The sequence below is a fragment of the Pinus tabuliformis genome, chromosome 4_1 (assembly GCF_031772625.1).
Source record: "Pinus tabuliformis cultivar Carrire ecotype Pingquan chromosome 4_1, CPIR1, whole genome shotgun sequence".
NCBI lineage: Eukaryota > Viridiplantae > Streptophyta > Pinopsida > Pinales > Pinaceae > Pinus > Pinus tabuliformis.
The window spans coordinates 402,472,121-402,496,472 of record NC_142303.1 but is presented as its reverse complement, the minus strand read 5'-3'; the positions used below and the strand labels follow the sequence as shown (position 1 = coordinate 402,496,472).

At 37.4% G+C, this 24,352-nt stretch overlaps 2 protein-coding genes across 15 annotated transcripts in view; one reads left to right on the top strand and one right to left on the bottom strand.

Moving 5' to 3' along the window:
- The first annotated feature begins 157 nt into the window (after positions 1–157).
- The window catches only part of LOC149176019 (17.4 kDa class III heat shock protein-like), a 49,325-nt gene continuing 25,130 nt past the window's right edge, over positions 158–24,352 (top strand). For 4 of the 14 annotated variants that reach the window (XR_016258033.1, XR_016258036.1, XR_016258040.1 and 1 more), the window contains exons 1-2: positions 190–683; positions 815–1,101. Coding sequence is in view for 2 of the 14 variants with exons in the window: in XM_089419831.1 (XP_089275957.1) it covers positions 21,861–22,115; positions 22,205–22,468 (519 nt within the window). In the remaining 12 variants the exon portion in view is untranslated. Of the gene's footprint in view, positions 684–814; positions 1,102–2,734; positions 5,153–6,272; positions 7,571–21,602; positions 22,116–22,204; positions 22,824–24,352 lie in introns of those variants that run through there. The other 10 variants (XR_016258030.1, XR_016258031.1, XM_089419831.1 and 7 more) reach the window with 9 other exon arrangements.
- LOC149176020 (uncharacterized) lies at positions 9,228–10,688 on the bottom strand. The gene is made up of 2 exons (XM_089419828.1): positions 9,887–10,688; positions 9,228–9,797 (listed from the first exon to the last, which is right to left on the bottom strand). Exons 1-2 carry the CDS (start codon positions 10,331–10,333, stop codon positions 9,528–9,530), a joined length of 717 nt encoding a protein of 238 aa, XP_089275954.1. The 5' UTR covers positions 10,334–10,688; the 3' UTR covers positions 9,228–9,527.

Here is a 24,352-nt window from a genome sequence, read left to right as displayed (position 1 = left end):
TATATATTTAGGACGATAGGCCTTAAGTGAGTTCAATTTGTTCCAATTAAAGAAACATTTCCTTATTATATATTTAGGACGATAGGCCTTCCTTTGAAAGGGACCTTTCGTCGTCCTTCTCCTTTTGACGTTGACACCTGGCGGACTGGGCATTTGCTTAGTGTTTGTTGACGCTTGATTCTCACGCTGACACCTGGTCGATCGCCTCTTCTCGCTCCATCGTTTCAATTCCCTCTGCAACGGCTTCGTTCGCATAACCAGCATAAATTCCCGTAATTTTTCCGATGTTTTCGTTGGGAGTGGGCGGTGGACAGTGGAAAGGGATATGGCACATCTGGAACATTACAGAATTAATTGATAAACCATTTGGATGGCTACCTTCAGCGGAGGCAAAGAGATAATGTGCAGACTTACAGTATAGCTGGCTCTGTTTTTGCTCCTCCGTTTTACGGTGTGCGGATAAACCGCTGGATTTACCGGTGAATTCCGCGGAATTGAGGCCGTCGTCGCTCTGCAGCTCGCAGGGCTTGATTTTTGGTTTTATTTGCTGTCAGCTCTGCTCCTCGTACAATTCTTTGGCTTTGGCGGCAGAAAATGCAAGTTTCTTTGTCGGTTTGGCATTTTCTTTTTCTAAATTCTGCAAAAGATCAATCGGAAGTTGAGCTGTCGGTTTAATTTCTGAGGTAGAGCTATCGTTTTGATTTGTGAGGTCGAATGCTCTTCGTACCGCAGGAGCTGCTTTAGTTATTATTTTGTCTGTTTATTGATAACGATAATGGTTAAAGATTTAAACGTGTCGATGGGTTTTTTGCAGGTTGCGGCTGGGGTTCAATGCGGGCGGTTCCCGCAGGATGGACTGCTTTCTTTAATTGCCGGTACATTGAAGCTTTAAACACTAATCATTCAACCCGCTGTAACCTCATCGTGTCCCTGTACTCTCAATTCCAATCTCCGGGGCTCGAACCCGCGGGCTTCCGTTCCATTTGCCGGTGAAACCCTCAGTATGGGACTCCTTGCGGGCTCTCACGGGTGGTTTTGTGCAAACTAGAGCTAGCAATGTTGTTCAGAACCCCATCGGAGCCCCTACGCGAAGCTCTCCAGGTATGGTCTCACTTTTATTATGGACCCCAAGCATTTCCAGTTTTATTGTTGTTTTTCTTTAATAGAAACCCTCCGATGGGGTTCTGGGACTCATCGTTTTAGGGTTTCTCACATAGAATGAACTGAGAATGATTTTGGAGCAGTTGTAATATAACTCCCACTGATCTGTCCTGCACCACAAACCGACTGCCAATGTTTTCTTAATCATATGGAGATGATCTTTTCTGTGCAATGTACCGAGGTTTTTTGGATTTCCAGAATTTATTTCCTCTTTTAAGAAGAAGCTATTCCTTATGTCTAAATTTATCCATCATTTGTCATTTCTCGCTTTTAACCTGGATAAAGAACGTACTTAACATGCTAAATGCCAAGTTCAGCCATGGAGTTTAGTAAGAAAAGTCAAAATTGGGCATGTGGAAGATTAGTTGATGGTACTTTGTTGATGGATTCCGAATAAACTATAATTATGTTTTTCTTTCTAGTGACCGCTTTGTTGATGGACTTTTTGTCTTCTTCACTTGTTCATGCCTCAATCCTTTCTGTTTTTCAAGCTTTTGGAATCTAATTTCTTTCATTACATTGTTGCTCAAGTTCATCAGCTATACTGAACTTCACCTTCTACACAAACTTTGGAAATGTAAAAGAGTTTGTTTCATTCAGGAAGGGAACTAGAATAGAAAGAAGAATGAGCTATGCACAGCATTACAGTAAAAGCAGGTGAAACAAATTTGGGACATTCTCCTTGTTTTCTACTTAATATCACAGTAATCCCGTTCTCCCCATCTTGATACTGCATGATCAATAACTTATTAGGGTTTGATACTATTAATGGTTCATGTTGAGTTTGAACAACACCATATATTAACCGTTTCAGATTTGGAAAATGATATTAAAGGGACAGCTAATTCAAACATCCATAGTGTTTTGTGATAAAAACAAAGAACATCGATTCATCCCGTAATGATTTTAAAACGAGAAGTACTTTTAATGATTTGCCATGGCCAGTTTACATACTGCGCAGTCTGGCTTTGGGTTACCTATAAAATGTTGAAGGGGTGTGAGGGGAAACACCACATCCCCACAGGATATGCAGATTTGAGACAACTCAAGTCCATCAGACCCCAGCCAGCAAGAGCACCCTTGATGGGCCACAACAAGTCAGCAATGGCATGGGAGTGGCAGAAAAGGTTGATTTTCCTATGCCTTGCAAACAACATCACATGCACCAGTAGGCAAATTGAAACTGAGAAATGCTTCAGCAGTAAAGAAACTGTGCTGCGGCTGGAAATAAAGGGCATCATGGCAGCAGCAAACTGATATCAGCTCTGCCATATGAGGATAGGACAGATAAGGTCAAATTAAAATGATTATAAAATGCAAACCAATCCTCCAAGGCCTACTAATTTGCACATACCAATTCGAAATCATAGGTCAACCTTACCAAATTCATCATATTACTGTCCAGTAAGTAGTTGACTACGTCATAATTTTATGTTCATTGAAAGAGAAGGCTTAATGACATACGCATTTGTGTGTTGATATCTGGGTGTAAGTAATGCATTAGCATATGTGTTACCATTTAACTTAATATCTGTAGTAACCATTCAATTGGTTTTATTTACAATTCTTGCAGTCTTGAAAGAAAAAAATGACAAAGCAATGAGGAGAAATGATGTGAAGGCCATTGTTGTCACTGGTATGCAACTTTGCAGAAGGGATGGAAACTGTACTAAATGTTCAATGGTGTTATAAATCTTTATATATATTCATATATATAGAGAGAGATGTAAATGCTTCTGTTCAAGCATAGAAAAAAAATTGCAACTAAATATTACAAATGAAATAACATAAATTATTCGAGTGAATCTAAAGGAGATCTCAAGAAAAATTTAGAGATTGGGCCCTAGCAACAAAACTTCAATTTTAATTTTTAATCTCAACCAATTTCAACCTATGGTGGTGGAAATCTAAGGTTGCAAACTGTCTTAAGGGAAAATTGGGTGAAAGCCCCAAATTTTAGGGTTAAATTGACTTAATTGGTGCTCAAGGAGCATCACATAGATTGAATTCTTAGTACAAGGGTGAGCTTGGAGCAAACATGGAAAAAATGAACTCAAGCAAGTCAATTTCGAAAAAGGGGTAATTTTGGAAAAATGGGAGAATGTTAAACTTGAGAAAAAATCATTTCTTTAAAGGAAATTTAGAAATTTCCTAACCTATTAACATGGCAAGGTGGTGGAGTCCATGTAGACAACATGTTTTAGGTGATGTGGCAATTCCATGGTGGCGAGACCATGTGGCAAGGCCACTGTGGCAAATTTTTAGACCATACAAAGGTAAGTTATGCATAATGTTTTCTTTGCCTCTGCATAAAATCAAGAGTGTCAAAAAATCGATTAAGTCTAAAACTCATTATGCAAAGGTTTGGACTATGCAACAATTTCAACCATGCAGAAGTTTAAACCATGCAACAGAAAACTATTCAGAGATAAACTTTGCATGATGTTTTTTGCGTTTGTGTAAAATCAAAGGAGTATTGAAAAATCGACTATATCAAAAACGAATGTATGCAAAGTTTTGAACCGTGCTCTTAGAATCACTTGAACTGTTTGATCTGAGCTTTTGTTTGTTACAGAAATTTGTTTCTTAAATTAAGTTTTAATACAACACAACATGTCGGAAACCATCTCCGGAGATCACAAGTTGTTGGCCCAAAGCTAATGTATGTTACAGAGAATTTGAAGTGAAATCGGACAAACCGGAATTGCATTTGGGTGGCAGCCATCCCTCGCAGAGATAAATCTCAACACTCCCAAATCAGATATAAAGATTGTCAAGCTCACTCTGCAGCTAGCAAAAATGTTGGCAAGCAATCCAAGCTTCACGGGGAAGGCATCTAAGGCAGTAAAGATTATGCCAGGGAATTTTGCTAGGGATCAAAAGATTATGCCAGGGAATTTTGCAATAGATCTATCTAAACTTTAGATCTATCTAAACTTTGGAGCAATAGTACAAAACTTAAGAAGTCGAAAACACATTATTGTCAACTTTCTCCTAGTCTCAGAGATAACCTTTGCTGAATGTTCATATGAGATTTCTGAGCTCTTCTCGCAGCAATTCTCTCTTCCTGGTTAACATTAAATTTTAAGCTCTTGACTTATGAATGATAACATTAAATTTTAATTGTTACTATTCTTTTAACTTGAAAAGTACACAGTAAATTTCTTTGAAATCTTAGTGTCATCTCCTTAAAAAATCGAATCAAATACGGTACCTGACCAAATAATTTACTAATTAAAGGGAAACAGATTTCAACTATACCTTCTTAGGACTTTATTTCAGCAATTATCTCAACGAAACAGAGATAATCTATTACATTATATTTTTCTTTTATACCTATGCTTTCATTTGTAATAAAAAAAGATTATCAAAAGTACTTCAAAAGAACTTAAGAACCTACCTTCTTGTTGAAGAGTGTTAAATTGCTTATGGCTGCATTAAGAACAGATAGTAGCATATCTTCTTCTTGTGTTAAATGCGTTTCTCTGCTGCTCTCGCAGTCATCAACACTCCATCGGTATCTCTGCTGATCTCACAGTCATCAACACTCCATCGGTACACCTTCCACCTGCCACATCCAAAAGAGACCATGACAAGTGATTTAACAAATAAGATTCCCCACTGCTTTGTTTTCCCATGGATGATATGACCATAATCTCGCCCTCCCAGTTACTAAGAACTGTCATAAATGCCAAAAGTTATCAAATTTGACAGAGATAAACTATCTGTATAACTCAGTTCCGGTGCCATTTGAAACCCATCCTTGAGAGCAATCAGTCCATTGTTTTCTGCTTAGTCTATTTGGATAGGAACAAGCCACACAAGCCTCAGAGTCTTGCTCCTGAAGGCTGAGGATTGTATGAACTCAAGGTCTTGTTAAGAATTATTGGAACAAGGAATGGTTTCTGTTCTTTCAACGTCTGGGGCTAACATTCCAACTGTTTTTCAAAGCTCAAAAAATCGATTAAGTCTAAAACTCATTATGCAAAGGTTTGGACTATGCAACAATTTCAACCATGCAGAAGTTTAAACCATGCAACAGAAAACTATTCAGAGATAAACTTTGCATGATGTTTTTTGCCTTTGTGTAAAATCAAAGGAGTATTGAAAAATCGACTATATCAAAAACGAATGTATGCAAAGTTTTGAACCGTGCTCTTAGAATCACTTGAACTGTTTGATCTGAGCTTTTGTTTGTTACAGAAATTTGTTTCTTAAATTAAGTTTTAATACAACACAACATGTCGGAAACCATCTCCGGAGATCACAAGTTGTTGGCCCAAAGCTAATGTATGTTACAGAGAATTTGAAGTGAAATCGGACAAACCGGAATTGCATTTGGGTGGCAGCCATCCCTCGCAGAGATAAATCTCAACACTCCCAAATCAGATATAAAGATTGTCAAGCTCACTCTGCAGCTAGCAAAAATGTTGGCAAGCAATCCAAGCTTCACGGGGAAGGCATCTAAGGCAGTAAAGATTATGCCAGGGAATTTTGCTAGGGATCAAAAGATTATGCCAGGGAATTTTGCAATAGATCTATCTAAACTTTGGAGCAATAGTACAAAACTTAAAAAGTCGAAAACACATTATTGCCAACTTTCTCCTAGTCTCAGAGATAACCTTTGCTGAATGTTCATATGAGATTTCTGAGCTCTTCTCGCAGCAATTCTCTCTTCCTGGTTAACATTAAATTTTAAGCTCTTGAATTATGAATGATAACATTAAATTTTAATTGTTACTATTCTTTTAACTTGAAAAGTACACAGTAAATTTCTTTGAAATCTTAGTGTCATCTTCTTAAAAAATCGAATCAAATACGGTACCTGACCAAATAATTTATTAATTAAAGGGAAACAGATTTCAACTATACCTTCTTAGGACTTTATTTCAGCAATTATCTCAACGAAACAGAGATAATCTATTACATTATATTTTTCTTTTATACCTATGCTTTCATTTGTAATAAAAAAAGATTATCAAAAGTACTTCAAAAGAACTTAAGAACCTACCTTCTTGTTGAAGAGTGTTAAATTGCTTATGGCTGCATTAAGAACAGATAGTAGCATATCTTCTTCTTGTGTTAAATGCGTTTCTCTGCTGCTCTCGCAGTCATCAACACTCCATCGGTATCTCTGCTGCTCTCACAGTCATCAACACTCCATCGGTACACCTTCCACCTGCCACATCCAAAAGAGACCATGACAAGTGATTTAACAAATAAGATTCCCCACTGCTTTGTTTTCCCATGGATGATATGACCATAATCTCGCCCTCCCAGTTACTAAGAACTGTCATAAATGCCAAAAGTTATCAAATTTGACAGAGATAAACTATCTGTATAACTCAGTTCTGGTGCCATTTGAAACCCATCCTTGAGAGCAATCAGTCCATTGTTTTCTGCTTAGTCTATTTGGATAGGAACAAGCCACGCAAGCCTCAGAGTCTTGCTCCTGAAGGCTGAGGATTGTATGAACTCAAGGTCTTGTTAAGAATTATTGGAACAAGGAATGGTTTCTGTTCTTTCAACGTCTGGGGCTAGACAATTTAAACCTTTCTCTATTGCTATTTTCAGAATCTACCAAAAAGCATAAAGTTCTGCTCTGTTGTTTAATCCATCTCCTACAGCTCTGCTTTGAAACTGATCTCGTAATTGTCTCTTAAAGTAATGCCTCATGATCCACAATAGCTGGGATTACCTTGACAAGCCTCGTTGAAATAACTCCACACTATTGTTATATATATATCTGGGGATCTTAGTATTATTTGTTTCTTTTCCTTTAAAGGTGGCTGTGTCCCTTAATATGCATATCTATTCTTGTGTCAAACTTGATTAGTAATAACATCTTTGTTTTGAATTCTTTTCATTTCTTGCTAGCCAAATAGCTTAAGTCACTGTACAAGGACAGTCTGATGCCCACATGTAGTTAATACAGAATGTATTTTGAAAACTAGGATTTAGCTTTGTAGTGCTTGAATCATCATTTCATGTTGGTTTTCATTTGTTAGTAGCCAGATCATTTATCTTACAATATGATTGTAATATCTTTTTTTCTCTTACAATATGATTGTAATATCTTTTGTTTCTCTTCTGTGGGAAATTTTGTACAGGAGTTCAAACAATGTATATAAATAGAAAGATGTAGAAAATGACAGTCAAATTTTGTACTCAGAATTATGACAAGAAAGCCCCTGCTGGGTTTGTGAGGAAAGAGAGCTTCAACACCAGTTCTGTCTCCAACCGCCAAGATGATCAGTACGCTACTAACATGTTTAGTGAAGAATTTCTGCTATTCTCTTGTAATCTATAGGCCCCCAAAGCTCCTCATAGATGAGAATATTTGCAGGATGTTAATATTGTTGTAAGTTTGTAGTAGTTGTGGAATGACTTACTTTTGTGTTGCTTCTCATCTTCAACAACAAGAGTTTCTGTGGTGAATAAGCAGAATCCATGTCCTGCCTTGTGAAGCAGCTCTCCACTGTGATAGCGTTCTTTGTAATGTCTCTGATAAATCCTTTAGACTTCTATTTCATTCTGTAATATGATGGGATTCACTACAAGATTAGGGGATTCACTCTCAAAAGGATGATAAATTGGTTTCCAGATCGGTTTTCTTTTGCCTTCCATTTGGTTGAAATTGAATAGAATCACAAATTGACTCTCCCTGCCTAAATGTGAATTGTATCCCATGATATCTTTCTTGCAGAGACACCTTTAAGGACTGTAGCTTTTACAAATGTGTCTAGGCTTCCAGCCTCTTAACTGGGTTGAACTTTGTTTAGGCTTCCCAACGTTTTAGGCAGGTTGGAAATCCTAAATCCTTTTGTTACAACTTACGGATGACTCATTTCAATGCTCTGCTGCTCATCCTTCTCAAATTTATTAGTGGAGTTATCATTTTGGTCTTACAAAGCATAACCTATCTTCTCAAATTTATTAGTAGGGTTATCATTTTGGTCATACAAAGCATAACCAATCTTCTTAATTTTATTAGTAGGGGTAGGGTTATCAATGATCATTTTGGTTTTACAAAGAATAAGTTAATAACCAAAGGGCATAATAAGCAATGCATTAGTTTTGTTTTAAAACTTTTCAATATCAATAAGAAATCCTTCTAGATTAAAAAGTAGATTTTTGTAATTCACTTGATTGACAAATTAATCATTTTAGTAATTGAAAATTATGTGAACAGATTTAGAAATTGCAAGTTAATGATCAGATAATTATATTAAAAAAATTAGAAAATTCAGAATTACATAAAAAGAATTGTTAAGATATTGAAAACCTAAGCAATTTGGAAGAATTTTCTTTGGGAAATGCTTTGTTGGAAATGTTGCCCTGTTCTCTAGGTCACTTTAGCAGCTTGAAGAAGTTGTGGGTTTCTGATTGCGCAGAATTGAAATCTTGGCCCAATTCGTTGGGACTGTTGACTCAGCTGTCAACGTTGTGGGTTGGAGGCTGTGGAATACAGCCCTTACGATCAACAAATTCAGCCTCAGTCTTGATGGATACGAGGCATCCGATAATATCATGGTTTCTAATGGAATCAACTTTTTAATAGCAATATATCAATATGTTTTGTAATATTATGTTTTGACTTTCTAAAGGCAATATACAATTATGGTTTTGAATGAAATATATTGGTAGGGGATAGTCATGGTGGTTATTGCCTTGGTCACTAGCAAGCTTCGTATATGCTTGGCCATCTATAGAGGTTTTTTGATTTTGGGTAATTAACTTACACTAAAATGAAATAAGACATTCAATGTGTTCTTTGCAGGGTTTCAACCAATTAACATTTCATTGAGTATGTATTTACAAAGCAATGATTTTGGGATCAAATCCCATAAAGCAATTCTATACTTGCTTTTCAAATTCCTTCAAGCTTTTGAAAGTAAAGTAAAACCAATGAATTATCAATATAATTTTACCATAATAAAAAACAATTAGAAAGCCTTTAGCCAACTCAAATTGCTCATTCGTTAGTCTTGAACCAACATCTCTTCTAGAAAAATGCAACAATTCCGATTTAATAATCCTATCGGCCTCTCTTTGTACCTTTTGGGACAATTGCTAGTTTACTCATTTACGCATCCCAAAACAGAGTACTCATTGCGATCAATTCTTTGTTCCAAATTCAAAAAATAAATTACATCTGACTGACACCAGTGGAAAACCAGACTTCCCACACAGACAAATATCAATTCTTTGTTCCAATTTCAAACAAGAAATCACGTCTGACACCAGTGGAAAACCAGACTTCTCCAAACAAAAAACCGCTTCCATTCCATTGAACAAAAATGGAACAGCACCTGGTTATAGTTGAAGAACAAAGAAACAAAAAGGGTTAAGCAAAACGCCTTCCTCTATCGCCAGTTTACGGAAATCTGAATTGTTTTGAACTCCATGGCAGGCGGAATCCTGGGCACAGTAACAGTCAAAACCCCATCCACACACGATGCAGAAATGCCCTCGACATTGGCATCCCCAGTCAGCGTGAATTTCCTGGCAAACTTAGGGCTTCTCTTTCTTTCCACTCGCAGATATTTACAGCCCTCCTCATCCTCGACCGCGTCGCGCTTCCGCTTGACTCCCTGGCATTCTATCACCAGCAACGTCTCCTCTTCCACATACACCTTCAAAAAAATAAACCCTCCCTGTCACTAAAATGAAACCCTAATCAAGAAACCCACCCTGCTCACTGGATTTAATTTTCGCCATTTACCTGAATGTCGGACTTGGTAAGGCCCGGAACGTCAGCGTAGAACACATACTCCTTGGGCGTTTCTTCGATGTCCACCGCTACGCCCTTGTTCTCCTCATGGTGATGGCCATCTAACCGCCTGCATTGACTTTTGAGCATCTGCAGCTTGTCATATAACAGAGGGCTCATCTCCAGCTTTTCCGGGAAGTGCAGACCACGATCCATGTGACTCTTCTCCATTGACTTTTGACTTTTGAGCATCTGCAGCTTGAGCATCTGCATATCCAACTTTTCCGGGAAGTGCAGACCACGATCCATGTAACTCTTCTCCAGCTTTTCTAGAGCACGATCCAGGTAACTCTTCACGTCTTCTAGAGCACGATCCATGTAACTCTTCTGCAGCTTTTCTATAGCACGATCCATGTAACTCTTCTCCAGCTTTTTCGGGAAGTGCAGACCACGATCCATGTAACTCTTCTCCAGCTTTTCCAGAGCACGATCCAGGTAACTCTTTATCGCTCAAATCTCAATCTGAATTACCAAATTCCATAGAAAATACGTTACACTCAACTAATTTCCCCAAAAAAAAACGCCATAAAATTATTCAAACCCTCCTTAAAAGATTCTACAGACGAAAAATTGCCATAAAGTTATTCAAACCCCCGTAGTTGCCATTAAAAGACTCTACAAAAGCTTAAACCCTGCAACCAAAAATGTTAAACCCTACCAACCAAAAAGGCAAAACCGTGTATATTAGATTTACCTTCTGAAAAGAATAAAATGGATAACAGTGTATATTAGACTTACCCTCTGAAAAGAAATAAAATGGATTACAGGCAGTCACAGTGGATGGGTGAGATTCTTTGCAAATCGATTCTAAACACCAAAACTCTAGAAGTCGGACATCGATCAAGCAAATTCAATTGACAGTTCTGATCCCACCCCTCGTGATATATAGGCACATAGAAACTTCGAGAGGAAAAATTGGAAGAGAGTGGAACGTTCTCGAGCTTTACAATTGGGACGTTTAACTTTTAAGCCATCAATTGAGTTTTGGTTCACCAAAATGTTAAAATTTTAAAAAGTTTTATTATTAAGTTTTTTGGCAATTATAATTTTAAGAAAAGTAATTTAAAAATAAAGTTTGGTAAAAATAATTTATGCTTTACATGGCGCTGAACAAAATCCAATTTACAATATAAACATTTAACTTTTAAGCCATCAATTTACAATATAAACATTTAACTTTTAAGCCATCAATTTAGTTTTGATTCATCAAAATGTTAAAATTTTAAAAAGCAAAGTTTTATTATTAAGTTTTTAGGCAATTATAACTTAAAAAAAATGATTTAAAAATAGAGTCTAGTAAAATTAATTTAAATGTGTACAATTGTCTTAAAACTGTTTAGTTTGACTAAAAAAATTTAAAGAAAAAAATTAAAGATAAAAGTTTTAGTAAAAATTATTTAAATTGTATAGTTGTCTTAAAAGTGTTTTTGTTTGACTAAGAACTTGTTTTTTTAAATGTAATGGCCCAAGACCCACAGGGAAAAAACTGGACAAGCACCTACAGCTGGAATAGTTCAATTTAGTTTTGGTTTACCAAATTGTTAAAATTTTAAAAAGGAAAGCTTTATTATTAAGTTTTTCCGCAAGTATAATTTTAAGAAAAATAATTTAAAAATAAAGTTTGGTAAAAATAATCTAAATGTGTATAGTTGTCTTAAAAATGTTTTGTTTGACAATTAACAAAGAAATTTTAAGAAAAAATAAAGTTTGGTAAAAATAATTTAAATTTGTATAGTTGTCTTAAAACTGTTTTTGTTTGACTAAGAATTGGGTTTCTTTAAAGGTAATGGCTCAAGACCTAGAGACATCTAGTAGGAGTGAAAGTTTGCCCCTTACGAACAACTAGTTGGTTATTCTAGGTGGTGTGATTTTCCTTGAATAACAGTGATGAATCGACCTAGAGACTTCGAGTAGGAGTGAAAGTTTTCCCCTTACAAACAGCTAGTTGGTTATTCTAGGTGGTGTGGTTTTTCTTGAATAACAGTGATGATTCAACAACTAGTGATGAGTGTCCTCACAACTAGTTTCACAACTGACAAATAAATTATAATAGATTATAGATTTTCTTACCATTTATAAAAAGCTTAAATTTGCATAGTGTTTAATTAATCTATTATAAGAAAATAATTTCACATTGATCAAAACACATTGTGGTAAACTTAAATTTGTAGTGTTTAATTAATCTACTCTAAAAAAATAATTTCAAATTGACCAAAATACTTGGATGCAGCGATATAACAAATGGTTTAGTAAATAGGGTGCTTGCTTGGGGTATAAAAGTATAGGAAGAGGCTTTAGGGTCAGTTGGAGAACACACTAGAGTGATGAGTCGTTCAATTTTCTAGAGTGAGGTTTGCTAAGAGAAATCGAATCAATGATCAACAGCTAGTGGCAGTGAGTACATAACAGAGAGGCAGAGTTGGTACTAGTGAGACAACGCAGATCCTGGAGAGGTTGATGCAGACGCAGTTGGGTGTTATGCAGAGGTAGCTACGAGCTGCACAGAGCCAGGAGAGGCCAGTGTGTGTGACTCAGAGGGTCTAATGGCTGACGTAGAAGCTTCAAAAGGTCAGAGAGGTTAGTAGAGATGACACAGGGCCAAAAGGTAGCGTTGGGAGGATTTCGTGGGACAGACTGGGCGCTGGTGAGCTGGGTAGGGTGATGCAGTCCCTATCAGAGTGATGCAGAGCAGTGGAAGATGCAATTGTTGTTGTACGATTGTTCATCTGGTGATTAATCAACCGAAATATCTATCTCCGAGGAGAGGTACTACTGCTAAGGGAATTGTATGTTGGTTGAGCCATTTCTGGCACCTTAGTTGTATTATGAAAACTGTATAATAATAAAACCCTCTGAATAGCTGCACTGATTTTTCCACATTGGGTTTTTCTGGGGACATTGGTCCAAAAGTAACGGTGTCACTTGTGTGCTTGTTTTCTTTTAGTTGATGATCTGTAGATGTTAACACTGTACTTGTGTTTATTTTCAGTGTTTACATGGTAAATAACTTGTTAAGTAATTAAACACGTAGGAAGCAATAAACCAGATAGTACATGAAGAATTTCTAACGGGTTAAACTTAGAAATTCCAACAAGGTATCAGAGTGTGGTTGCAGATCATAAGAAAATTGTAGGCATTAACCAAGAAGAGCATTTGCAACAGATTCAGTGGTCCCCAGTGACAGAGCTGATCCTTGCAGAAGGCGACAGAGAAAGGAGTGGTGCAGAGGCACTCTGTCATTGTTCTAGGCCAGAGAAAGGCAACGCAGAGGCTAAGGGAGGCAGAATCAATCTCACGCAGAGCCTAGGAGGGTTAACGCAGTTGGCTAGGGGAGTTGATTTGATGGTGTCGAGATTGCGCAGAGTCAAGTGGATTAATCCTTCACTTATTGGGGCATAGGAGGCTGTGGGTAATTTGTGGAGCGAAGCTAGTGCGGTACTATGGTCAGAACAATACCTAAAAGGGCAAGACCAAGGAGGAGGGAGTTGCTGCTGAGACGGTTTTCTGGTGTAGGAATCCAGATCAATGTTATAGTTACACAAATGATCGGAGTGGGGAAACTTGACATTGGCAGAAGGATTTCCAGGAGGGAAATCGGGACTTAGAGGGAGTCCAAAGGACAAATTCTAGAAGAGAAGTAAAGAGACTCAGGAGGAGTCAAACTGAGAACTTCCAAACAGGAAGAAGAGAGACTCGACAAGAGTCGAACAGAGGACTTCCAGGAGGGAAGTAGAAACACTTGGAAGAGTTGAAAGGAGAGCAGTGAAATGGCCATGAATTAGATGAGAGATCAGGACACGCTAGACATAGAGTCCAACTTTGTAGTCTAGAAGGTCAGGATCTTGTCCGTTCTAGAAAAAACATCGCATCAAAGGCTTCGCCTTGAGAACGATGGCTATCCTGGTCGACCTAGTAGTGAATGGTATGTATGATGAGACAATGGCTAAGACAAAGTGAATCATCCTTGATGGGGTCAAGGATCATGTGGTACCGCATTTTTGCTTAGAAGGAAATGACAAAGGAGATGTGGGACACTTTGAAGACATTGTACCAACATACTTCTGTGTAGAGGAATATGCCCTTGGAGAATCACCCAAGGGCATACCAGATGCAGAAGTGAGAGAAGATAGATGTCTTCCTCGATCGGTTGAAGGAGATCCATGACCAACTAACATCCATAGGTGGCTATGTGTCTCAAAAAAGCTTTCCCTTTACTAAAAATAACATCATAGTCTCTATCCTCCAAATTGCAACAAATACCAAATTATGCTTGAGACTTGGTACATACATGACATCTTTCAAGTGGAAATGGGAGCCCAACTCCCTCTTAAAGCATGCAATCCCAATTCCTTTGGTGTTGTACCTCCCATCATTACCCAATTTGATGTGCATTTGGAGATCCTTATGCTCCAAGTTGCTAAAAAATTCTGTACACCTTGTCATATGGAACGAGACACTGAAATCTAAGTACCACACACACCCCATATAGTGTTGGATATGCACGCTATTAGGGTGAAGTCTAATTCAAATTATGAGGCTAGTGCTTCACCTCCTACTCCTCCTGAGGGTTTCTTGTTAGAATCTTTGCGTGGAAACTTTGTAGCATAGTGACTATATTTGTGGCAGTGGAAGTATTTTATCTTGCTCAAGTATTTCTTCTTGCCATATTTTTTGTTGGATTTAGGTTTGTTATAGGTCTTCTTTCCTTTTCCCTTAATCCCCTTCCTAACCAAGGAAAATTTTTCTTCATCCTCTCATTTGGATGATGCTCCATCTTTGGTATTTCTCCTGATCTCTTCTTGTACCAAATCAGACCACAACCTCTCCCAATTCGATATTTTTTTCCTTCCATTCATAGAGTCCTAGTAGCTATGCTAGGATTTTGGAAGGCTTAGAAGATCTAGGCGCACTAGGTCACATTCTGCAACATTCTCCCCAACCCATCCAAGCTCATCTTGAAATTGTGTAAATCTAGTCAGGTACTGGACAACATATTCATTCTTCTGAATCCTTATGTTTTGAAGTTTGTCTTTTAGGGCCAATTTTCTATGGTCACTGTTATTTTCAAATAGCTTAGTTAGTGTCTCCCACACAGAAAATGGTGTAGCTTTTCCATGGAGATTTGAGATCACATGGTTTCTCACACCTTTCCAGAATAATTCTCCTGGTCTTCGCACCATCCTTCTTCCATTGGGATAATTGATTTGCATCAGACTGTTGGGGTTTTGCAATATCAGTATTGATATATTCTAACACAATTATTATCAAGCACTTCTTCCATCCAATCCTTCCAGGCAATGAAATTTGAGTTACTCTCTAGGGCATACTCCAATATTAGTATGTTGAAAGACATTGTCCAAAATCTGAAGGAAAACTTCAACAATGAAGCTACAATTCAAAATTCTTGAGGGAAGAATTCAAAATATTGGTTCTAATGTGGTTTCAGGGCTCCAATGCCATGTATAAATGTTGATATAAATTGCAATTGTTCAATAAATCAAACTGAAATCAAGAGACACAATTCTAATCTAACAATCTACGAAATGGAAATCACAGTTTAGAACAACACGCATAGACATGAAACAAGAAAAACCAAAATTACATAGTGATTTCTGTAGAAATTTTGAATAATATGACACTTATTCACAGAGATTATCTCGATTATACACTATTGCGGAATGCATGCATAATACATAACCTTCTCTACGTTGATCATCAATTTTGCAGAATTTAAAACAATGAAACATCAATCGCATGCGCACATTAACATAATATGTAACCCAGGGAAAGCATACAACTGAAAACCCCACACTATCTGTATATTATAATGATTGAGAACATGTAACAATACATAGTACAATACTCCTCACAAGTACTCAGTACTATCTCCACCTGTTACACACAAACTAGCTTAGATCTGAATCAATCACAAGTTCAAATCTCCTCCACTGCTTGCCTGCCTCCATTGTGCAATCCTGCATGAGAATATATGAGAATGACTGATCCAAACTCGTATTTCCCTGGTTGAACCACACAATCCTCATTGTTAATACTCGATCCATTGATTGTGCAAATCTCATGCACAACTATAGTCACAACTGATAGCAATCTCAACCTCTAACACCTGTCTCCATTGAACTGTCCATGCACTGAGTTAACTGATGTATTCTTTAGTTGCTTTATGAGTTAATAATTAGTGAATTAATTAAAAATTAATTCACATCACTGATCACTAGTGTATTCTACAGTTAGACTAAATACACCAAGTCAAACTGAACACAACTCCAACAACTGCACCAAACTCAACCACATGAGTTTTAACTGAAGTCCATCATGCAATAGCTCAACTGACCCATAAGAAAAGCGTATCTCCTTCTGACAGCTGCATGTGCCACATCTGTAGCTCAAACTGAAGTGCTCTAAGAGGATAAGATAATGTTTATAGTTCAAATATTATTATGAGCTAATAATATTCGACTGTTCTACTTTTAGCCTTACAGTCTAAAAATAGACTCCTCCCATATGTCTAAAAATAGAGGTCCATCTATTTTTACCAACATGGCCAATCATCCAAAAATAGCATCCTGCAACTCATAGACCATGATCCATATGTCTAAAAATAGACATAGTCTAAAAATAGACTTTGTGCCAAAAATAGCCTGCGGGCCCACTTAGTGAAGGCGACTTCTTTCCACTAAGCTCCATCATCTTGTTTCATTCTCAACACTCCCTCTCAACAAAATATGGATTATCAGCAACCCCTGTCCTGCCTCGGTGGTATTCGAATTTTCTCATGGTCAGTGCCTTCGTCAAGATATCAGCATCTTGATCCTCCGTTGGAATGTATGAAAGTAACATGATTCTCCGCTGCACACAATCTCTGATATGATGGTACCTGATGTCAATGTGCTTAGATCTATCATGAAATACTGGATTAGCTGAGAGTTTAATGCAACTCTGGTTATCACAATAAATCACAGAAGGCTTCAAGTATGAACCGAACAACCCGACCAGGATCTTCCTCATCCATATGGCCTCGCATGCAGCCAACTCGCTGCCATATACTCGTGCCACAGATCTCTCCTTCCTGCTATACCAAGAAATTGTTGTCGACCCGATACTGAAAATCCCTCCAGATGTGCTCTTTTTGTCCGTTGGGCTCCCTGCCCAATCTGCATCCGTGAAGCCACATAGCTTCACCTCTTCCTCCTGTCTGTACCACAATCCATATCCCGATGTGCCTCTGAGATAATGCAATACATGCTTGCCTGTCTTCCAGAAGAGCTTGGTTGGCTTAACCATAGCTTGTGAAAGCTGGTTAACAGCATAACATATATCAGGTCATGTATTGACCAGATACATAAGCGACCCCACCAACTGTCGATAAACAGTGGCATCCACTACCTCTGCTGAAGTAGCATCCTCATTCCTCCAACCTCCAGGAAGAGGAGTATCAATAGGCTTGCAGACATGCATGTTGAACTTCTCCAGTAACTCCCAAGCATACTTACCCTGAGAAATAAATAGTCCATCACTGCACTGCCAAATTTCCAATCCCAGGAAATAATGAAGGAGGCACAAGTACTTCATCTCAAACTCCTTAGCAAGATCATCCTTGCATAAAAGTATCAACAACTCATCACCTGTTAGAATCAAATCATCTACATAAAGTACAATGATAAGCAACTTACCCTCCACCATAATCTGGTGTAGGTTAGGATCCGCCTCACTCTTGGAGAATCCAAGTCCGGTGAAATAACTGTCTATCCGTGTGTACCAAGCACATGGTGCTTTTTTCAACCCATACAACACTCTCTTGAGCCTACACACCTGCGACTCGCTGTTGAAGATCTCGAAACCTTCGGGCTGCTCTATGTACACCTCCAAGTCTCAAGCATAATTTGGTATTTGTTGCAATTTGGAGGATAGAGACTATGATGTTATTTTTAGTAAAGGGAAAGCTTTTTTGAGACACATAGCCACCTATGGATGTTAGCTAGTCATGGATCTCCTTCAACCGATCGAGGAAGACATCTATCTTCTCTCACTTCTGCATCTGGTATGCCCTTGGGTGATTCTCCAAGGGAATATTCCTCTACACAGAAGTATGCTGGTACAATGTCTTCAAAGTGTCCCACATCTCCTTTGTCATTTCCTTCTAAGCAAAAATGTGGTACCACATGATCCTTGACCCCATCAAGGATGATTCACTTTGTCTTAGCCATTGTCTCATCATACATACCATTCACTACTAGGTCGATCGGGATAGCCATCGTTCTCAAGGCGAAACCTTTGATGCGATGTTTTTTCTAAAACGGACAAATCCTAGCCTTCTAGACTACAAAGTTGGACTCTATGTCTAGTGTGTCCTGATCTCTCATCTAATTCATGGCCATTTCACTGCTCTCCTTTCAACTCTTCCAAGTGTTTCTACTTCCCTCCTGGAAGTCCTCTGTTCGACTCTTGTCGAGTCTCTCTTCTTCCTGTTTGGAAGTTCTCAGTTTGACTCCTCCTGAGTCTCTTTACTTCTCATCTAGAATTTCTCCTTTGGACTCCCTCTAAGTCCCGATTTCCCTCCTGGAAATCCTTTTGCCAACGTCAAGTTTCCCCACTCCGATCATTTGTGTAACTATAACATTGATCTGGATTCCTACACTAGAAAACCGTCTCAGCAGCAACTCCCTCCTCCTTGGTCTTGCCCTTTTAGGTATTGTTCTGACCATAGTACCGCATTAGCTTCGCTCCACAAATTACACACAGCCTCCTATGCCCTAATAAGTGAAGGATTAATCCACTTGACTCTGCGCAATCTTGACACCATCAAATCAACTCCCCTAGCCAACTGCGTTAACCCTCCTAGGCTCTGCGTGAGATTGATTCTGCCTCCCTTAGCCTCTGCGTTGCCTTTCTCTGGCCTAGAACAATGACATAGTGCCTCTGCACCACTCCTTTCTCTGTCGCCTTCTGCAAGGATCAGCTCTGTCACTGGGGACCACTGAATCTGTTGCAAATGCTCTGCTTGGTTAATGCCTACAATTTTCTTATGATCTGCAACCACACTCTGATACCTTGTTGGAATTTCTAAGTTTAACCCGTTAGAAATTCTTCATGTACTATCTGGTTTATTGCTTCCTACGTGTTTAATTACTTAACAAGTTATTTACCATGTAAACACTGAAAATAAACACAAGTACAGTGTTAACATCTACAGATCATCAACTAAAAGAAAACAAGCACACAAGTGACACCGTTACTTTTGGACCAATGTCCCCAGAAAAACCCAATGTGGAAAAGTCAGTGCAGCTATTCAGAGGGTTTTATTATTATACAGCTTTCATAATACAACTAAGGTGCCAGAAATGGCTCAACCAACATACAATTCCCTTAGCAGTAGTACCTCTCCTTGGAGATAGATATTTCGGTTGATTAATCACCAGATGAACAATCGTACAACAACAATTGCATCTTCCACTGCTCTGCATCACTCTGATAGGGACTGCATCACCCTACCCAGCTCACCAGCTCCCAGTCTGTCCCACGAAATCCTCCCAACGCTACCTTTTGGCCCTGTGTCATCTCTACTAACCTCTCTGACCTTTTGAAGCTTCTACGTCAGCCATTAGACCCTTTGAGTCACACACACTGGCCTCTCCTGGCTCTGTGCAGCTCGTAGCTACCTCTGCATAACACCCAACTGCGTCTGCATCAACCTCTCCAGGATCTGCGTTGTCTCACTAGTACCAACTCTGCCTCTCTGTTATGTACTCACTGCCATTAGCTGTTGATCATTGATTCGATTTCTCTTAGCAAACCTCACTCTAGAAAATTGAACGACTCATCACTCTAGTGTGTTCTCCAACTGACCCTAAAGCCTCTTCCTATACTTTTATACCCCAAGCAAGTACCCTATTTACTAAACCATTTGTTATATCGCTGCATCCAAGTATTTTGGTCAATTTGAAATTATTTTTTTAGAGTAGATTAATTAAACACTACAAATTTAAGTTTACCACAATGTGTTTTGATCAATTTGAAATTATTTTCTTATAATAGATTAATTAAACACTATGCAAATTTAAGTTTTTTATAAATGGTGAGAAAATCTATAATCTATTATAATTTATTTGTCAGTTGTGAAACTAGTTGTGAGGACACTCATCACTAGTTGTTGAATCATCACTGTTATTCAAGAAAAACCACACCACCTAGAATAACCAACTAGTTGTTCGTAAGGGGCAAACTTTCACTCCTACTCGAAGTCTCTAGGTCGATTCATCACTGTTATTCAAGGAAAATCACACCACCTAGAATAACCAACTAGTTGTTCGTAAGGGGCAAACTTTCACTCCTGCTAGATGTCTCTAGGTCTTGAGCCATTACGTTTAAAGAAACCCAATTCTTAGTCAAACAAAAACAGTTTTAAGACAACTATACAAATTTAAATTATTTTTACCAAACTTTATTTTTTCTTAAAATTTCTTTGTTAATTGTCAAACAAAGCATTTTTAAGACAACTATACACATTTAGATTATTTTTACCAAACTTTATTTTTAAATTATTTTTCTTAAAATTATACTTGCGGAAAAACTTAATAATAAAGCTTTCCTTTTTAAAATTTTAACAATTTGGTAAACCAAAACTAAATTGAACTATTCCAGCTGTAGGTGCTTGTCCAGTTTTTTCCCTGTGGGTCTTGGGCCATTACATTTAAAGAAACAAGTTCTTAGTCAAACAAAAACACTTTTAAGACAACTATACAATTTAAATAATTTTTACTAAAACTTTTATCTTTAATTTTTATCTTTAAATTTTTTTTAGTCAAACTAAACAGTTTTAAGACAATTGTACACATTTAAATTAATTTTACCAGACTCTATTTTTAAATCATTTTTCTTAAAATTATATTTGCTTAAAAACTTAATAATAAAACTTTGCTTTTTAAAATTTTAACATTTTGATGAATCAAAACTAAATTGATGGCTTAAAAGTTAAATGTTTGTATTGTAAATTGGATTTTGTTCAGCGCCATGTAAAGCATAAATTATTTTTAACAAACTTTATTTTTAAATTACTTTTCTTAAAATTATAATTGCCGAAAAACTTAATAATAAAACTTTTTAAAATTTTAACATTTTGGTGAACCAAAACTCAATTGATGGCTTAAAAGTTAAACGTCCCAATTGTAAAGCTCGAGAACGTTCCACTCTCTTCCAATTTTTCCTCTCGAAGTTTCTATGTGCCTATATATCACGAGGGATGGGATCAGAACTGTCAATTGAATTTGCTTGATCGATGTCCGGCTTCTAGAATTTTGGTGTTTGGAATCGATTTGCAAAGAATCTCACCCATCCACTGTGACTGCCTGTAATCCATTTTATTTCTTTTCAGAGGGTAAGTCTAACATACACTGTTATCCATTTTATTCTTTTCAGAAGGTAAATCTAATATACACGGTTTTGCCTTTTTGGTTAGTAGGGTTTAACATTTTTGGTTGCAGGGTTTAAGCTTCTGTAGAGTCTTTTAATGGCAGCTAGGGGGGGTTTGAATAACTTTATGGCAATTTTTCGTCTGCAGAATCTTTTAAGGAGGGTTTGAATAATTTTATGGCGTTTTTTTTTGGGAAATTAGTTGAGTGTAACGTATTTTCTATGGAATTTGGTAATTCAGATTGAGATTTGAGCGATAAAGAGTTACCTGGATCGTGCTCTGGAAAAGCTGGAGAAGAGTTACATGGATCGTGGTCTGCACTTCCCGGAAAAGATGGAGAAGAGTTACATGGATCGTGCTATAGAAAAGCTGCAGAAGAGTTACATGGATCGTGCTCTAGAAGACGTGGAGAAGAGTTACCTGGATCGTGCTCTAGAAAAGCTGGAGAAGAGTTACATGGATCGTGGTCTGCACTTCCCGGAAAAGCTAGATATGTAGATGCTCAAGCTGCAGATGCTCAAAAGTCAAAAGTCAATGGAGAAGAGTCACATGGATCGTGGTCTGCACTTCCCGGAAAAGCTGGAGATGAGCCCTCTGTTATATGACAAGATGCAGATGCTCAAAAGTCAATGCAGGCGGTTAGATGGCCATCACCATGAGGAGAACAAGGGCGTAGCGGTGGACATCGAAGAAAAGCCCAAGGATTATGTGTTCTACGCTGACGTTCCGGGCCTTACCAAGTCCGACATTCAGGTAAATGGCGAAAATTAAATCCAGTGAGCAGGGTGGGTTTCTTGATTAGGGTTTCATTTTAGTGACAGGGAGGGTTTATTTTTTTGAAGGTGTATGTGGAAGAGGAGACGTTGCTGGTGATAGAATGCCAGGGAGTCAAGTGGAAGCGCGACGCGGTCGAGGATGAGGAGGGCTGTAAATATCTGCGAGTGGAAAGAAAGAGAAGCCCTAAGTTTGCCAGGAAATTCACGCTGCCTGGGGATGCCAATGTCGAGGGCATTTCTGCATCGTGTGTGGATGGGGTTTTGACTGTTACTGTGCCCAGGATTCCGCCTGCCATGGAGTTCAAAACAATTCAGATTTCCGTAAACTAACGATAGAGGAAGGCGTTTTGCTTAACCCTTTTTGTTTCTTTGTTCTTCAACTGTAACAAGGTGTTGTTCCATTTTTGTTCAATGGAATGGAAGCGGTTTTTTGTTTGGAGAAGTCTGGTTTTCCACTGGTGTCAGACGTGATTTCTTGTTTGAAATTGGAACAAAGAATTGATATCTGTCTGTGTGGGAAGTCTGGTTTTCCACTGGTGTCAGTCAGATGTAATTTATTTTTTGAATTTGGAACAAAGAATTGATCGCAATGAGTACTCTGTTTTGGGATGCGTAAATGAGTAAATTAGAAGGGTAGAATGTCTTTTTCCCAATACAAATACATTATGATATGATTTTCTGTTTATGCACATGATTATGATTATGATTATGATTATGGATTATGTGATTTAGATGAGGGACATTATTGTCTAATGCTGGAAATCATTTATTTATGTTTTACTGTCAAAATTACATTGTTCTTTAAATTATACATATATTATAATATATGTTTTTTATTTTTATTTTTATTTTTGGACGTTAGTTAGTATTGGTGGATGTGAATATATGAAATGTTTTCATATGTATTTTAAATTTTATATGCCATTTGTTATATATATATGTATGTATGTATTTTTATATTTTTGAAGTAAATAATTTTTATAATTTTGTGTAAGTTTGTGTCGTTACGATTGGGATTTAGATTAGAATTTCCATGAAACTTTTGTAAGATATTAGGATGAAAATGGGTTGTCTCATTCTTATTTCAAACATTGGATAAATCATTCATGTAGCATTGCACATTAATGTTAGTGTGATCTCCATTTTATATTATATTAGGAGTTCCCTACATTTCTGTTGCAAAGTGACCAATGCTCAAGATTATTTTGTTAGATATTTGATGTAACATTATTTTGGTTTAGTACCACACACAAGGGAAGATGTGACAATTGCATTGGTTGTTTGGTTTCACTTATCATTACATCTTCCTATTATAGAGTGGGGTAGGAAGAATAATCTCAATGTTTGTAAGTAGTAGATTTCTTTTATGTTATGCTCTATTTGGCATTTTGGACTCATGCCTTATCTATAAAAACTCATGAGAATGATTAGTTAGATAATCATTCCCAATTTTTTTGGAACATAATGGGATTGAAGACGCTTTGTAGCATGTGAAGTTTTTGACCCATTCCATCATGAACAACAATGACTTTGATTCACCTTGCAAGTTTCTCTTGCACCTTGCAAGAGAGTGCAACCCCTACATGGAGTTAGTGTTATCCATGGAAAATGCACAATTTATTTCAAATTTTCATTGCACATTTTTGTTGCTGACATAGTGCAAATCAGTGGGAGCCTAAGTGATAGTTATAAGTTGTGAGGAGACACCTAGAAGCTATCATACATTATTCTATCTTTCATAAGCATCATTATACTCATCATCCTTGGTAAGAATAGAGGTGTAAAGGGGTGATCTTGGCTTGATGGAGGCATTGTTCAAGATTTGTTTAAGATATTTGGAGGAGAGTTTCATTTTGAGGCCTTTAGGGTCAAGGGCACATAGTTTGAGGCTTTTGCTACATATTTGAAGATATCCTTGCATGAGGAGATGTCATGTAGCATTGTTGACATGGTCAAACCTTCAAATGAATAATAAATGCATTCTCTAATTTATTTATTTTTTCTTTTGAAGAATGCAAGTGGACTTGATACCTCATTCAAAACCCTTCTAATAATATTTTATGAAGGGTTGAATCATCTTAAATTAATGGAGGAAAAGGTGGATAATGATATTCTCGATCTTTATTAATAATATTTTGATGCAAATTAGTTGGAAGGGAAATCCATAAAAAGAGATCCATTCTCATTGTTAAAAGGCCTAGGTGGAAGATAAGA